Source organism: Pteropus medius, unplaced genomic scaffold, assembly GCF_902729225.1.
Source record: "Pteropus medius unplaced genomic scaffold, Ma_sr-lr_union100, whole genome shotgun sequence".
Taxonomy (NCBI): Eukaryota; Metazoa; Chordata; class Mammalia; order Chiroptera; family Pteropodidae; genus Pteropus; species Pteropus medius.
In genome coordinates, this window is record NW_024342474.1 from 1093167 (window position 1) to 1108411 (window position 15245).

Here is a 15245-nt window from a genome sequence, read left to right on the forward strand (position 1 = left end):
GGGCCACTTCCTCCTCGCCCTGGTTCCTGGAGAAGTGAAAAACCTTATCCCAACTCCAAGCTCTCATTTCGTTCCCTGTTCTAGGTCTCTCTCTTCTCAATACATAGGAACCCCTCAAGCTCTTGGACCCTTCTATTTTGGCTTCCCTCCTGTTTCATCCTACCACTGCCCGATGATAGAAGGCAGCCAGGTACAAGCCAGGGCAGGCAGATGATAGAATTCTGTAATTCCTGGATAGATGAATGAGAAGAGGGGGACACACAGGATGATGCCAACTGATCTAAGCCAGTTTGGCTGTTCAGCAGTCATCAGTTATTTTGATGAATTTGGGAGATTGTGCGTCCGCTTTTCTACAACCTCACTAGCTCGTGGTAGATAATACTGAAAGCAAGCATAATATAAAATGCTGCCAAACGTCATATTTACGAGCAAGGAGGTGCAAAATCAACCATATGACCTGATCTTGTTGTTCGGAAGCAGGCAGTCTCACTTAGCTCTCTCTGAAAGGGTCAGCTGGAGACTGATAAATGTTTCAATGGCAGGCCCAACCCCTACAGCTGGAAGTGGCCTTGAGGTGGAACACCATACAACCAATAGACTACAAACCTCCAGCATGACTCTAAGACATTAGGCTACAAGACTTACAAGAGCCTTGGGCCAGTTCAATCTTTCTAACCAACGATCTTATTAACCACCTGTTAAAAAAGAGGCCACAGGCCCAAAATGGAGTCACTTGTGCTATGCCTACATTACCAAACAGAGACTTAATACCTAAAGTAACTGCCGTTTCAAACCTCTCTCAGGAATGTAATCTTAACCAATTAGTCTGGAATTTCCTAGTCAGCAGTAGTGAGGTAATCTGCCTGATTGGACCTGCGGAACCACAGAGGAAGGTGACCTTGCCTGGAACAATCCACTCTGCAAAATAACTTCCTTGTCCCATTCTCTTTCTGACTTTAAAGCCTTTCCTCTTCTACAGCCCTTCAGAGCTCTTTTCTATTTGCTACATGGGATTGGCTGCCAATTCATGAATTGGTGAATAAAGCCAATTTGATCTTTAAATTTACTTGCTTGAATTTTGTTTTTTAACAGTGGCAACCTTGTGTCAAGCAAGTCTATCAGTGCCATTCTTCCAACCGGCTCACATGATGAACAGCATTTTTTAAGCAATAAAGTACTTTTAAAGGAAGGTATGTACATTGTTTTTTTCGACATAGTGCTATTGTACATTTAATAGACTACAATATAGTGTAAACGTAACTTTTATATGCACCGGGAAACCAAAAACTGTGACTTGCTTTATTGCAATATTCACTTTATTGCAGTGATCCCAACCCCCTGACCTCTAGGGAGGAGAGAGAAGGGCCTGGAAGTAGAATCAATCACCGATGGTCAATGACTTAATCATGGTATCAAGTGAACTCTGGAAGATTCTGTAGGCTTTGGCTAGAAATAAATGATAAAGATTTATTCAAGGGTCTTAGGGTTTACAAACCAGTAACACAACTAGGCAATACCCAGAGTGTTCTGAGGAAGAAAGAAAAGCTAAGAGTTTTCATAGTAAAAAGTACATTCTTGAGAAGAATCAGTTTGATATTCTTAGCCTCTGGATTGGTCCAGCATGGTAATCCTCTAGATGACCCGTGGTCTGGATAATGAACGTCAGATGGTCTGGATACATAAACATTTTATCCTTAGTCCTTCAAGGGATAATCAGAGGATTATCTAGAGGTTTGGTGTATATCCAGGCATTGAGGCAGGACTGGAAAGTTCAAAAGTTTAAGTGCCCAGGCTAGTTAAAAATAAGAATACAATCATTTCTTCATGCTTCAACCTACTTTAGTAATTTAGCAGCTTGACTATAGCGACTCTATTTTATTTCTTCACTCTATTCCTCGATGCCTATGTAATGAAGCCTTCATAAAAACTGAAAGTTCAGAGAGCAACCAGGTTGGTGAACACTTGAAGATTCCGAAGGAGAAGAGTCGTGCACTCAGAGAGGGCATGGAAGCTCCATGCTCCTTCGCCCGTGCTTTGCCCTATGCATCTCTTCTGTCTGGCTATTCCTGAATTATATCCTTTTATAATAAACAAGTTATCTAGTGAGTAAATGGGTTTTCTGAGTTCTGTGAGCCGCTCTAGCAAATTAATTGAACCCAGGGAACAGGTCGCAGGAACCTTCGATCTGTAGCCAGTCAGAGGCACAGATAACAAGCTGGGCCTGGATTGGCATCTGAAGTTGGGGGGCAGTCTTGGAATAAGATCTCATCCCGTGGAATCTGATCCCATCTCTGGGTATATAGTGTCGGAGCATTGCTTGTTGGAGTGGGGAAACCTCCCCATCCACACACTGTGGAATTGGATCCAGAACATTTAATATTGAAATCTGTTTTAAATAAGAAATTATGCAATCACAACAACACACATACACAAAACTAAATGGAGAAGGGCCATGAACTCAGTCAAAAACTTGTTTACCAGGTATCCCTAGGCATCAACATTTTTACAAGAAGAGGAGGGCCAGAATTCCTTCACCCATCCATTTTTTAAAATTTCTTCAATTAAATTAGTTTCAAGCATACAGTACATCGGTTAGACATTTATATAGTTCATAAAATGATCCCCCCATCTGTTCTCTCCCTCTCCTGGCCCTCCACTTAGCCATCATATTAATGCTAACTACATTCCCTATGCCGTGCGCCCCACCTCTGTGACCAACTATCAACTACCGATTTGTACTTCTTTAACCCTTTACACCATTCTCCCAGCCCCACAATACCCAACTCCTTTATCCGTCATCAAATTGTCCACTATATTTGTGGGTCTGTTTTTGATTAGCTTGTTCTTTTTGTTCCTAAGATTCTGCATATAAATGAAATCATATGGTATTTATCTTTCTCTGTCTGACTTATTTCACTCAGCATAAGAACCTCTAGGTCTATCCATGTCATTGCAAATGGTAGGATTTCATTTTTTTTTTAATGGCTGAGTAATATTCCATTGTATATATGAACCATAATTTCTTTATCCAATCGTCTGTTGATGGGCATTTAGGTTACTTTCATATCTTGCCTATTGTAAATTGTGCTGCCATGAATATTGGGGTACATAGATCTTTATGAATTATTGTTTTGGTTTTCTTTGGATAAATACCCAGAAGTGCAATTACTGGGTCAAAAGGTATATCCATTTTTAATTTTTTGAGAAACCTCCATACTGTTTTCCATAGGAGCTATACCGGTTTGCAATCCCACCAACAATGTTTGAGGGTTCCCTTTTCTCGGCATCCTCACCAACACTTGTTGTGTTTTGATTTATTGATGATAGCCATTCTGACAGGTATGAGGTGATATCTCATTGTGGTTTTAATTTGCATTTCTCTGATGATTAGCGACTTTGAGCATCTTTTCATATATCTATTAGCCATATGTATTTCCTCTTTGGAAAAATATCTGTTCAGGTCTTCTGCCCATTTTTTAATTGGATTGTTTGTGTTTTTTGTTGTTGAGTCATATAAGTTCTTTATAAATTTTGGATATTAACCCCTTATCAGATGTATCATCAGCGAATATCTTCTCCCAAACAGTAGGTTGTCTTTTTGTTTAGTTGATGGTTTCCTTTGCTGTACAAAAACTTTTTAGTTTGTTGTAATCTACCCATTCCATTTTAAAAACAAGAATCAGATTTAAAATGTTTTCATTTTTCCTGGAATCCTGCAATTTTTGTCAGTTCCGCCAGAGAGCGACCTTTCTGCATTTATGCTTCTACTTAGCAAAGCGCTTGTGTCATCACAGCACACACACCAGTCTCCCAAGTCTGAGCAGAACCACCTCTTGAAGCTTTCATGACCCAAATAAATTCCCCAGACTCTGCAAAAGCTATACCACTTTTAAACCCTCTAGATAATAATTTCGAAAAGCCAACAAGATGACTCACCAGAGAAAGTCTTGAGGATCTGGGATGAGGGCATTCTTTGACCTCTAGCAATAAATCTGACACTAGGAATCCTGAAGTGAGCTCTCCTTCCTCCTTTGTCCTACCATACAGCTATGGCTCCAAAGTTGCCCCAGTCAGGTTCTGAGAGGAAAGGACTTTCACGGGGGTGAAGGCACTACAGGAAATGGCCTTGGGCTCCATGGCCCTGTCTTTACACTTCCCTGGGAGAGCTGAACATTGGCTTGTTTCGGGGAAGTTCAGGGGCTTGGCCAAGGCCCCTGCGCCAGGCTAAGATAGAGAGTCTGAGGATTTTTCAGGCTGTTCCATTAGGGTACGTTTGGGATCAGTGGGCTGTGATAGTTGGCACATCAAATTAATAAAAGACACCCACACACTTCTCATTTAAGTGCCTTACATATACGGTGGAGTACTAGGCCAGCATTACAGGGAATTAGAAGAGTCTGAAATAAATGTTTTCCCCTTATAATATCTAAGGTGGCCAATTAACACTGAAAATATCTGCTCCCTTCTTTCTCAGCCACTGCAGTAACTTCCCTGTTCATGCCCCATCCTGGCAGGGATCTAGAATTGTTTTCTTGTCCACGGCCCTGCTAGACTGTAAACACTGTGTACAGGTCACCATCTCACCCCCATGACCTGTGGTAGGACTCATGCTAAACATTTGGGGACAGAATAATGAGACAGTACTAGAGATGCATCCTCCTCTGTGGCTGAGTCTTTACACAGCCTTAATCCCCATTTCCCTTCTCTGAGTAGAGTCAGATTCAGGGGTTAATGTTTCCCACACTCGTCCTACAAATACAGACAAGCCCTTCACAGTATCTGTTTTTCCTTTATCTGAAGTTAATCTGTGAAATTCTTTGAGTGCTAGAAACCATATTCCAAATTCATTTATTTTTTAATCAATCAATAAATTTTCTGATGCTAATTGTATAAACCACTGAGTTAAGGTGCCGCTGGGAATGTTGATGTATACAAAATAAAGATACTTCCATTTATATATGATATTTGTGTGCATATCATATGTATATATGTATGTATGGTATAGCTGGAAGAGTCAAGGAAGAGAAAAAACCACCCACCCACAAACTAAACAAATACATCACTATAGGTCATATGTAAAAATCCTTTATTGTTGAAGAGGCCAGGGGACTCTGTAGTCAATGTGGGCTGGGATTGGGGATGCTCACTGTGCAGTTTCTATGTCAGCGTTGGGTAGAGGGATGGAGAAGGAGTCAAAGCACAAGAGTGTTACAAGGCTGGGAAGAGAAAGAGAAATAGAAGTGCATGCACCTGGGGACTCAGAGAGGGTGACATGGTGTCTTCGTGATGCAGCCCAGGAGTCCAGAAGTGAAGTTCTGAGGACCAAAAAAATAAAATCACATCTTCTGTCCTGTAAAACTCCCACCAACCACCCACTGGGAAAGCAGGAGGAGAAGGGGAAGGGCATCTGCAAGGGAGAAGGAGAGAACAGAAATCTTATGCACAGCTGTCCCTCGGCCCTTGAGCTAGAGGACCGAACTCCTCTAGCTGCAGGTGCTTGTACCTTCCCAGCTCTGTATTTCTCATGCTACTTATAAACACCTGCTACTTATAAACACCTGTGTGCATGGTCCGTGGGGCCTATGCAAAAGATATAGCAACAAAGTTCATATCATCCTAGCATCCCCATGAGCCAGACATACACGCAGCCCCATCCAAGACGCCCTGGTGCTAATGCTCCTCTAATCTCACACAGTCCCTCCTCCTCTTTCCAGAAACCTCTCAGAGCAAGGACAGGCCCAGGGATCACTTCCTTTTTCAGCAATTTCCCAGAATGAAATACAATGATACAATAATCTTTGTTGATTCATCTCATCTAATCTCCTTTAAATGCCAGCCGCCAGGGACCTGATGTCCTATTCTTCCTGGCATCTAACAGGTTGAGAATGCTCCAGTGGTGAGATTATGAAGGCTGCAATTATGGGCCTAGTCCCTGTGAAAGAGCCTAGATTCACCAGCAAGCAGTAAAAGTAGATTTCCACAATGCACTTGTTTCTGTTATTTGTATAAAATACTATGGGAAAATTGCACTGTAATTATCTTTATGGCCCATGCATAACGCTGGGGGAGAGTATGTCATCCAGATATAGCTGCCCGTATAATTATCTGGCGGTCGGCAGGACTGAAATAACCATCTAATGAGAGCAAAATGATACGGTAAGTACTATGTAATCAGCGAGTTATGGTTATTACGGCTCTTTGCGCCCTCTCACCCAAACTGAATGGGGGGCCAGACCTCATCTCTGGGCCCAGGGAGTCATACACAGGCAGCTATGTTGAGAGCTAGCTCCTGCTCCTTGGGTCTCCCTTGAGACCAGTGAGTGTAACAGGGAAGCAGGGAAAGAGGCAACAGTCTCTCTGTGATAACTGAGGCATCTCAATCTCTCTCCTTCTCTCCCCCCACCTCTTCTTCCTTTGGTAGTGAGTGCAAAGAAAGCCATCGGCTGAGCTGCTATTGTCATGTATGGGAAGACTGTGCCAAGGAGGAGTTTCCATGTTTTGACTAGACACTTCCCTGGGAGACTCTCACACTTGCACACTAAGTGAGAGATCTCAGCCCACTCAGGCCCGGAGTCCAGCCCAGACCACCCTTGGCAAACAGACCAGAGCCAGCCAGGGGAAACACTAGGACAATTCCTACACCCCCCAGACCACAGCAATCATAAAGCCAACACGGCATGGCGTGCCCAGCACTGTTCCGAACACTTAACCTATACTCAATCCTCAAAACCACAGCCCTGCAAGGTACTATTATCATCCCTATTTTTCAGATAGGAAAATGGAGGGACAAGGGGTTATGTAACTTGGTCAAGGGACACAGCTAGTGAGTGGCAGATCCAGGATTCAAACAGCCATGCTCTTACTTACTATGCTACACGAAGCGACTAAGACACTCCCCATTAGAGTTCAGAGTTCCTTGCATTTCTTTCTAAATCACCTTTGTGTAGAACTACACAATAGAATCCCAGCAACCAGAGATTCTGAATGATCTGAATGATCTGAACAGTTCGGCCTGACTGGAAGGCAAAACACTTCGCCTGTGAATTGAATGTGGTACCTGTAATTATCAGATGATGATTTCTCCATCTTTTGTACATATCAGGAGAGAACAGATTCCAACCAACAGACGTTGCCCATCAGAGAAGCCCCAGAGGAAAGCTATGAAAAAGATGTGTGTGTGTGTGTGTGTGTGTGTGTGTGTGTGTGTGTGTGTGCAGACTAACGCACGCACCTATGTTGGTGTGTTTGACAGTGTGCTGGGCACTGGTAGCATATTTTAGGGCAAATTTATGACTATTCGATGCCTGTAGCATCAGAGGAAATGCTTTTCTAGCAACCTACACACACATAGTCCCCTCTCCTTTCCCTTACCAACAATCCTTACCTCATTCCACATTGGGAGGATACTTGAGGCTACCAAAGCTGCGGACATTCTCTTGGTTCACATCAATAGGAGTGTCTGGGGCGAAGTAAGCAGTTTAATTAGGAGAGATTTTTCTGAATGTGACCTTCACCCTGACCCAGCAATGAAGGGCTGGCTATGAAGGGCAGCATTGGGAGACAGAGTTGGGAAGAAGAGGCATGCTTCGTTTGGGAGAAGGGGAGGAGGCAGAGCCTCCCTCACCACCTTCCTTCCCCAGCTGCAGTGGGACTATCTTACAAAGGTCTCCCCACTCTGCTCCCAGGGAGGGCTGCACTGTGGATCCAAGCTAATTGGGTAAAAGAGGCCAAGGAACCCTCACTATAGTTAAGAAAAGTCCTGTCTTTCCCTTTAAGGACAAATATAAAGCCTTTGACTTCCACATATTTTGGCCAGTCCTCTAAACCCTTCCACTGTACTCCACATATTCATACCTGGCTGGATGTTCCTCTTGCCCATAAGTCCCACAAAGAAGTCATGCATATCTCCTGCAGGAAAAAAAAGGCCAACATTGTCCACAGTGACGATGAGAGGCTGACATGTTTCCCCAGACACATATCAAGTCTTCTGAGATTGAATTTCTGCCTTCTGATTTTTTCTCTTTCCACAGCTTGATTCCTCACAGTTAGCAGGCTACTCCTAAACCCACACTCTCTGACCACCTCTCCCTCCTTCACATTTCATGAAGTCTCTGCCCCAACAAGTGACTGGCTTAGACTCTTCACAGCCACCAAGAGATCCTCTTGGTTTCCAATGACCAGCCAGCAGAGGGAGAATCCACCATGCCCCTCACACCTGCTTCTTCCCAGTTCCCAGGGGCCTCTCACATTCAGGCAAGGCTAGCCGAACCGATGCATATTGTTTGCACCACCTGAGATCGGGCCTGCCAAAATAGTCAGTGAGCTCCACACCCACAGAGCTCTGGGCAAGTGGTCAGCTCAGATAGGGAGGGAGATGAGGCTACTCACGTTTCTGGAAGAGTGACAATGTCTTGGGATCTGTGAAACCAAGAACAAGTGTGTTACTGGAAAGTGGAATTTGGAAAGTGACGATTAGGGGGTGGTTCAAATCACAATCTTCAATTAATTACTAGGCCACCTCCAGTCTTCTTCCCACCTGAAGGGGTCTCCCAGGCCTATTTAATCTTCACAATCCTATCCCCACATGCCCCCCTCCCCAGGGCTGCTTCCTACCCTTGCTAGCTTTGCCCAGAGTTTTGAGCAATTCATCCACAGAGACTGAGCCACTGCCAGAGAGTGTCTTGAGCAACTGGTTGATATCCGGGAGCTTCTATGGGAGAAAAACAAAGAGGGCTGAGGCAAGGGGCTCACACCTGATCCACTCACTCTTTTCCCACAATAAACAGTCTCTTCCTGAGTCTATCACAGCTCGACCTGACATTTATTTCTTCCAGGGTCTCCTCTGGTTTACAATGGAAGAGAAGTGGCTCTCAAAGTGTGGTCCGTGGGCCAGCAGCATCACCACCAGGAGCTTGTTAGAAATGCATAATCTCAGTCCTATCTCAGACCTACTGAGAGAGAATCTGCATTTTAACCAGGGCCCCAGGTGACTCACATGCACAGCAAGGTTTGAGAAGCCCTGGTAAAGGAAATACATTGGGCATCCCCGCAGGCTGACCAGCTGTCTCTTTGCTCAGGACTAAGGGCCTTTATGGGATGTGGGACTTTCGGTGCTCAAGCTGAGATGGTCCTGGCAAAACTGGGACAGTTGGCCACGCTACCCAAGCTCAAGGTCCCCCTGTCCCTTGAGGTCCTCTCCCAGCTCCTACCACCTCTCAGTGAGCAGGACTATCTGTTCTTTGCTCCCTGGCATGTGAGGAACTAGTTTGCCCAAGGATGTGGTTGCCTCACTGAGTGAGCCATGAATTCCCCACTCACAAGAGAGGCCCATCAGACAGGGCAAGTTTCTTTGGGTCTGTACTCCATGAATGAGTTGCAGACAGGATTCGGTCCTGGGAACAGCTGGGAGTAGGCAGCTGGGGTACATCTGCAACCCCAAGATCCCCCCACTCTGTGCTATGTCTATGGATGTTTCTCTCCCTATGTTTACCACTGCCTCTCACTCTTTTCTTCTCCATGGGTTTCTGCCTCTGGTTTTCTCTCCCTCTCCCCCTTTCTACCCTGGATTTAAATTTTTAGGAAGGCAGCAAGCTCAGAGTGATACCTTTACTCCTCCACCCCACGACTGAACCCTAGGTTCTGGAGTTGCTGCCAATCAGGGTTCTTAATTGTCTAAGAGATCTTTTTAGCAACTTGGGCACAGCAGGATGGTTGGCGGGCACATACCGCATACCACACACCACACACCCAGTTCATTGCAGCCACGAAGAGACAATGACAATGATCATGTTTGGAGATTCTCACTTTGAATCTCAGAGGTGCCTCTCTCTCCAGAGTCCACACGTCCCTGGGCTGCCAAGCACACACAGAAGCACATTGACACAGGATGCACCCCCACACAGACCAACCCAGTTGCCTAGGCACTCATATATCTTACCTTCTTCTCACTCCGATTTCCCTCACCTTCACAGACCTTCGAGGAGAAGGGGTGGGACAGCAATCTCTCTCTTTCACTGACCAAGAGGGGCAAGGTCTCAAAGCAAATATACCCAGAAATTCTATCTTGAGCTGGAACTTTGGGCTCTGAACACAGCGTCCAGCCCATATTTGGCATTCTCTGTGTGTTTTGTGAACTGGCTCTTGTCTTTGGGATGTGGTACAACTGCTGCCACCTGCAAGGCTGCCAGCCTATTGTGCCCTGGGACACCTCACCAGCTAGAGGAAGGCTGGCGATCTCTCTCTGCCCAGTGCATAGTTTCCCAGGCAGCCACGTTCCCCAAATTGTTCAAATGCTCTGCTTACCTCCTGTAATGAGATGCTAAACAGATTTGAGCTGGAGAGGAAATTTGACTTCACTCACTGAATTTGTAATAAGTTCCACCTATAATCATCTTAAAAGCATTTGTATCAACGTAATTGCTATCATTTCAAAACCTTAAAAAGACTTCCTCCTTGCTCTCCTCCTGTAGCCCTACCCTGACAAGTCCTATTCTTTTCCATAGAGGAACTTTGAAAATCAGGGCCCAACCCGTTTTGTGTTCTTTTTTTTTTTCTTCCTATCCTGACTAAGCAGTGACTAGAGGGGGTCAAGGGAGAGGAGAGGAAAGGGTTAGGATCTTAGGAGCACCTGAGGTTACCAGGGAGTAGATGAGCAGGGAACAGAGAATTTATTTGAATTTTGAAAACAAAATAATACACATAACCGATAGGTAAAATGGCATACAAATGACTATTTGGGAGAAAAATTCTGTGTTTCATACCATCCAGGGAATAGAGAGGATCTGCCCCCACCCCTGCAAAGGAACAGAACCTGAGTGGACCATAGAGAGCCTTAGACCACCCTGGCCCACCCTTCACGGTACCATCTAATCAGCAAGTCATCAGTCAATTATATTGGTAGGGCACCTCATACATACAAGGTGTCAAATTCACGCAGAGGGATGGAGACACTTACAGACATGCCCTGAGACAGTGAAAACATGAGTTGACTATAGAGGCAGGGAAATCCAGCCCTCTGATGGATAACCCAGGTAACTCCCAATCCACCTGCTCCGCTTTCCTTCCTACAGCCTTCGGGAGCACTGCTCCCATGACGTTGCCCCGTACTTTGCCAGGGTAGGTCCAGCTGGAGGAGTACTTTACCTCCTTGTGGCTCCTATCAGGCACCATCTGCTCCTGTGACTTCTTGCAGACAGCCCCTCGAGCCAGGCTGAGGACCAGGATGGCTGCCAACAGCAGGGCACTCCGCATGGTGCCTAGGAGGGCAAAGGGACAGGAAGGAAAGGCAGGGAGGAGGACACGATGCAGGGGCAAACACAGGAAACATTCGTGACCAGTAGCCCTGATTCACCAGTCCTCAGTGCCCACATCCAAGCCCTGGTGAGTATTTCTGAGCAGAGGGGGATATTCCTTGAGCTTGGCTTCTCTGCTCCTCCATTAAATATTTTCCCAGGATGCGCACCTGGCAATGAGCAATGATGCAATAGTGCTGGGAACTCTAGGTTCTGAAGGAAGATGATAGATTTACAGGACATGCATGGGTCTATTTTCTAAGTCGACTTGAGGAGGGATCCTGGATTCTATTCTCCAGCACTAGGTAACCCCAAGACTTCGGCAAAAACTTTCTAGTATGGTACGATCAGTCTGCACCCAAAGGCTCCAAACATTACTAGCTCTCAACCCCTTTCTTTCTGCTTTCTGCTCATTTCCCTGCTCCCCAATCAAAGTCTGCCACCTCCTTTATTTCTCCTAACTCTGGCCCCTCTTCTTTGGTGCCAGCTCCAGTCCTTCCAACATTCACTCATTCCCACCTACCTGTGGAGCAGCTTTGAGCCTAGAGCTGGACGGTCTAGCAGGATCAGGGAGCTGGCTGGGAGGACTGCCTTGCTCCCCACAAAAGCTGGTCCTGCTGGTGCTGCTAGTGCTGCTAGTGCTGCAGGTGCTGCTGTAAAGAGAGAAACAGAGTAAAGGGGATCTGGGAATGTGGCAAGATCTCCAGCCCAGCTGCCTGATAAAGGCTCTGGGAGGGTCTGGGGAGCCGGGGAGGGCTGAGAATCACCAATCCCAGGGTGGCTGGAAGGGGAGGGGAGGCTGGATGGGAAGGAGGGTATAGGCTGCAGACACACACACACACACACACACACACACACACACACACGTGCGCGTGCGCACACACCCCACAAAACCAGCAGCAGGCTGGAGTTATCCAGCAGTCTACTTTTTGACAGCCCCTGAGCTGGGCACATTAAAGAATGATTTGTGTATGGTTTGTCATAAAATTTCCATGCTAGGTCCAGCTCAATATGTGCAGTCCTTGGGCCTCTTTTTCCCCTTGTTCACCCACCAGCTCCTTGCTTTTAAACCTTCAAACTAGACTTGCCCAACCAGAACAATTTCAGGCTAGTGCTTCTTGGTCCGCCCACCACTAGGACAACAGAATAGCGAGGCTCAGGCCCTTGAGGATGGAGAGGTGACCCTGGCATCCCCTCCAGTCCTCATTTCACCCTCTGTCCTCCTCTCATTTGGAGTGGATCCATCACCTTTGTCCTCAAATGAACTGAGATTCAGTACTTCTCCCTGCTATTGAATGCAGAGATCTTTAGTGTCTGGCTTTCTCTACCACCTTCCCCCTGCGCCAATGCCCCTCCCCTCAGCCTCTCCATCCCACTCCTTCTTGACCCCTGAATCAGGGTGACTTAGTTGCATCCTTCTAGAGTTCTAACTTCTAGCCCTCCTGATATAATCTTGGAAGGGAGGAACAGAACACTACAGCTGAGCTGTTTCCCCACCCTTGTCCCCAACCCCAGCATCGATTTCTTAATTGCTTTTTCCAACACAGTTACATTTTTCCCCGCTTTCATCTGTCTCCCTGCGATTTAGGCACCTTCTCCCCTCACCTTTCAAGCTTCTTGTTCACTCTCCACACTGTAGAGAGGGCTTATGCTGCTCTTTTCACACCTAAGGTAGAGCCCCTGGGGAGAGTCAGAGTTACAACCAAGATGAGTGAGGAGACCCAAAAAGATGCTGCTAAAAGAGATGAGGAAAGAGGCAGAGCGAAGGCTGTTTCAGAGCAATTCATCACTCCCAGCATTTATAATGGATGTAGGATCTGAACATTTGCAAGGTTGGCACAGAGCAATCCATTCAATTTTCATCATCACCACATGTGAGTAGGAAATAGTCCCATTTTTCAGATGAGGAAAATGAGGCTCAAAAAGCTCAGTTCCATGCTTCAGGACATACAGCTACTGGACAACAGCCTCAGATTCAGATTTTCTCACTCTGAATCTCTGCATCATTTTATTGCACTGGTATGAGCTTTGACCAGAGGAAGTGGTGGCCCACCTACCCAAGAGAACTGGAAATTTGTAACCTGTACTCTTCTACATCTCGACACTGGGGAGAAAACCATAGCTCTGTAGTGTATTTACTACAAAGCTTCCTGCTCACCAACACCTTCCCTAATCAATCTATAACCTATTTAAAATTACTACTACTCCATACTCCATATCCCCCATATCCATGCACTTATTTTAAGTCTGTCTACCCCTCTCTCCCCACCAGAATGTCAGCATCACAGGAGCAAGGACTTTTGTCATTTTGCGGTTGGATCTCTAGCTCTACAGTGTTTGGCATATAAATGGGTGCTCAAAAAAATTATCTATAAAACAGAAAGGAAGCCCAAGCCCAGCTTCTCACACTGCAACCCACAATGTGGGTCCTCCATAGAGCCTCTCAAGTGCTGCTAGGGTCTTGAAATGTTTGTCTCCCCATGCCACACTCCCAACACCCCACCCACCCTGGGACTTGGGCCATACTGAAAGAAGTCACTCTAGCTGCACAGAGCCCCATGCTCACCCCTGAATGAGGGCAGCAGCTAGGACTCTAGGCCCCTTTATGATGTGAAAGGCTAATGGAGCCTCATCCAAAGCTTCTCATTATCCACCTAATTATAGGGCCCAGGACCCAGGGTTGGGAGCCTTTGGTGGGATGAGGGGTAGAAGTGGGAGGCTGTTTACGTGTAAATGGCATGACTGGTTCATGTCTTTGAGATCAGGTGTTGTTCTAATTGGGCCTAGCCATCTCCCACTTCCTCCCTTCCTCCCCGCACCAACCTGGAGGAAGTCCAAGCTAGGCAGGCTGAAGGGAGTTGGGGTACAGGAGGAAGAAGACTGAAGGCTAAGACTAAGGCCTCCTTCCTGGGTCCCATCTCTGTGTCAGCCTCCCTCCCCTCGCCAACCCATCTATCCCTGCCCCCAGGCCCTGGCACCAGGGAAGCAAGGCTTTAGCAAAGGTCCACCATGAATAATGTCCTTTGATGATGTAGCGTCTCACAGAGTATGGCAGGAGTCAAGGATGGGGGGGAGCAAGGGAATGGCAGGGAGAACTGATCGCCCCTTGATCTCTGGGATTAGCAAAGACTTAAAAGAACTGATGCTAAACTAAGTCAGAGAAGAGATGAAGGAAGGAGGCTTTGGAGGTATCCACCAAATGAAAATGAATCAGGAGGCGTCCCTAGAATTAAATGACAAAGTTTTATTCAAGGGTCTTTAGATTTGCAAATTTGAAAAGAACACTATCAAGTAACACCCAGAGCGTTTTGAAGAAAAAAGTTGAGAGTTCTTACAATAAAAAGTACATTCTTGAGAAAAATCGGCACTGCATTCTCTTGGGGGTTAGGTGACTCCCAGGATGGCCAGTGCACCACAGAGGCTGAAACAACTTTGAGAATGCTGGACTGGCTGAGTGGGGTGGGGAGGTGGTCAATAGAATTTCAGTTTCTCCCATCGCTACAGAGCCGATTCGAGCCTTATAACACAGGTAGGGAAACTGAGCCCCTGTAGAATTCAGGGAGAGGAAAACACATAGTCCTGGGCTCCAGAAGAGAAGAGAGGCAGAGACAGGAAAGAGGAAGAAGAAGGGAGAGATGGAGAGTAAAGAAAGAGAGGAACCCCCACCCTTATTCAAAGCAGCAACATTCTACATGACTGATAGGGGGAGGACAGGAGGGAGAGCAGGGACCTTGGCCCTTCCCCCCTCCCAGCATACCTAGCCTAGAGAGTTGACAGTGCCTTCAGCCCCCGGAAAGGAAAAGCAGGGTAGGGAGCAGCAGCTGCATATTCTCCTGAAATTGCTTCTGAAAATGACCAGACACTTCACTGGAAAAGTGACGACAATTTGGGCCCTGGGAGCAGGAGATGAGGTGGAGAGCAGGATAGGTCAGGCTCTGGTCATCACCGCCCCTC

At 46.3% G+C, this 15245-nt stretch overlaps 1 protein-coding gene and 1 pseudogene across 2 annotated transcripts; both read right to left on the reverse strand.

Moving 5' to 3' along the window:
* The window catches only part of LOC120604936 (retinol dehydrogenase 16-like), a 28521-nt pseudogene extending 24517 nt beyond the window's left edge, over window positions 1-4004 (reverse strand).
* A 1084-nt stretch (window positions 4005-5088) lies between these two features.
* Window positions 5089-11993, reverse strand: TAC3 (tachykinin precursor 3). 2 transcript variants are annotated; one of them, XM_039865574.1, is made up of 8 exons: window positions 11815-11993; window positions 11143-11255; window positions 9805-9852; window positions 8614-8710; window positions 8389-8418; window positions 7855-7908; window positions 7385-7459; window positions 5089-5315 (listed from the first exon to the last, which is right to left on the reverse strand). In XM_039865574.1, the coding sequence occupies exons 2-7, from the start codon at window positions 11248-11250 to the stop codon at window positions 7386-7388; spliced, it is 411 nt and encodes a 136-aa protein (XP_039721508.1). In that variant the 5' UTR covers window positions 11251-11255; window positions 11815-11993; the 3' UTR covers window positions 5089-5315; window position 7385. The 2 variants fall into 2 exon arrangements, with proteins under 2 accessions (XP_039721508.1, XP_039721509.1); XM_039865575.1 differs by lacking the exon at window positions 9805-9852.
* Window positions 11994-15245: the final 3252 nt, after the last annotated feature.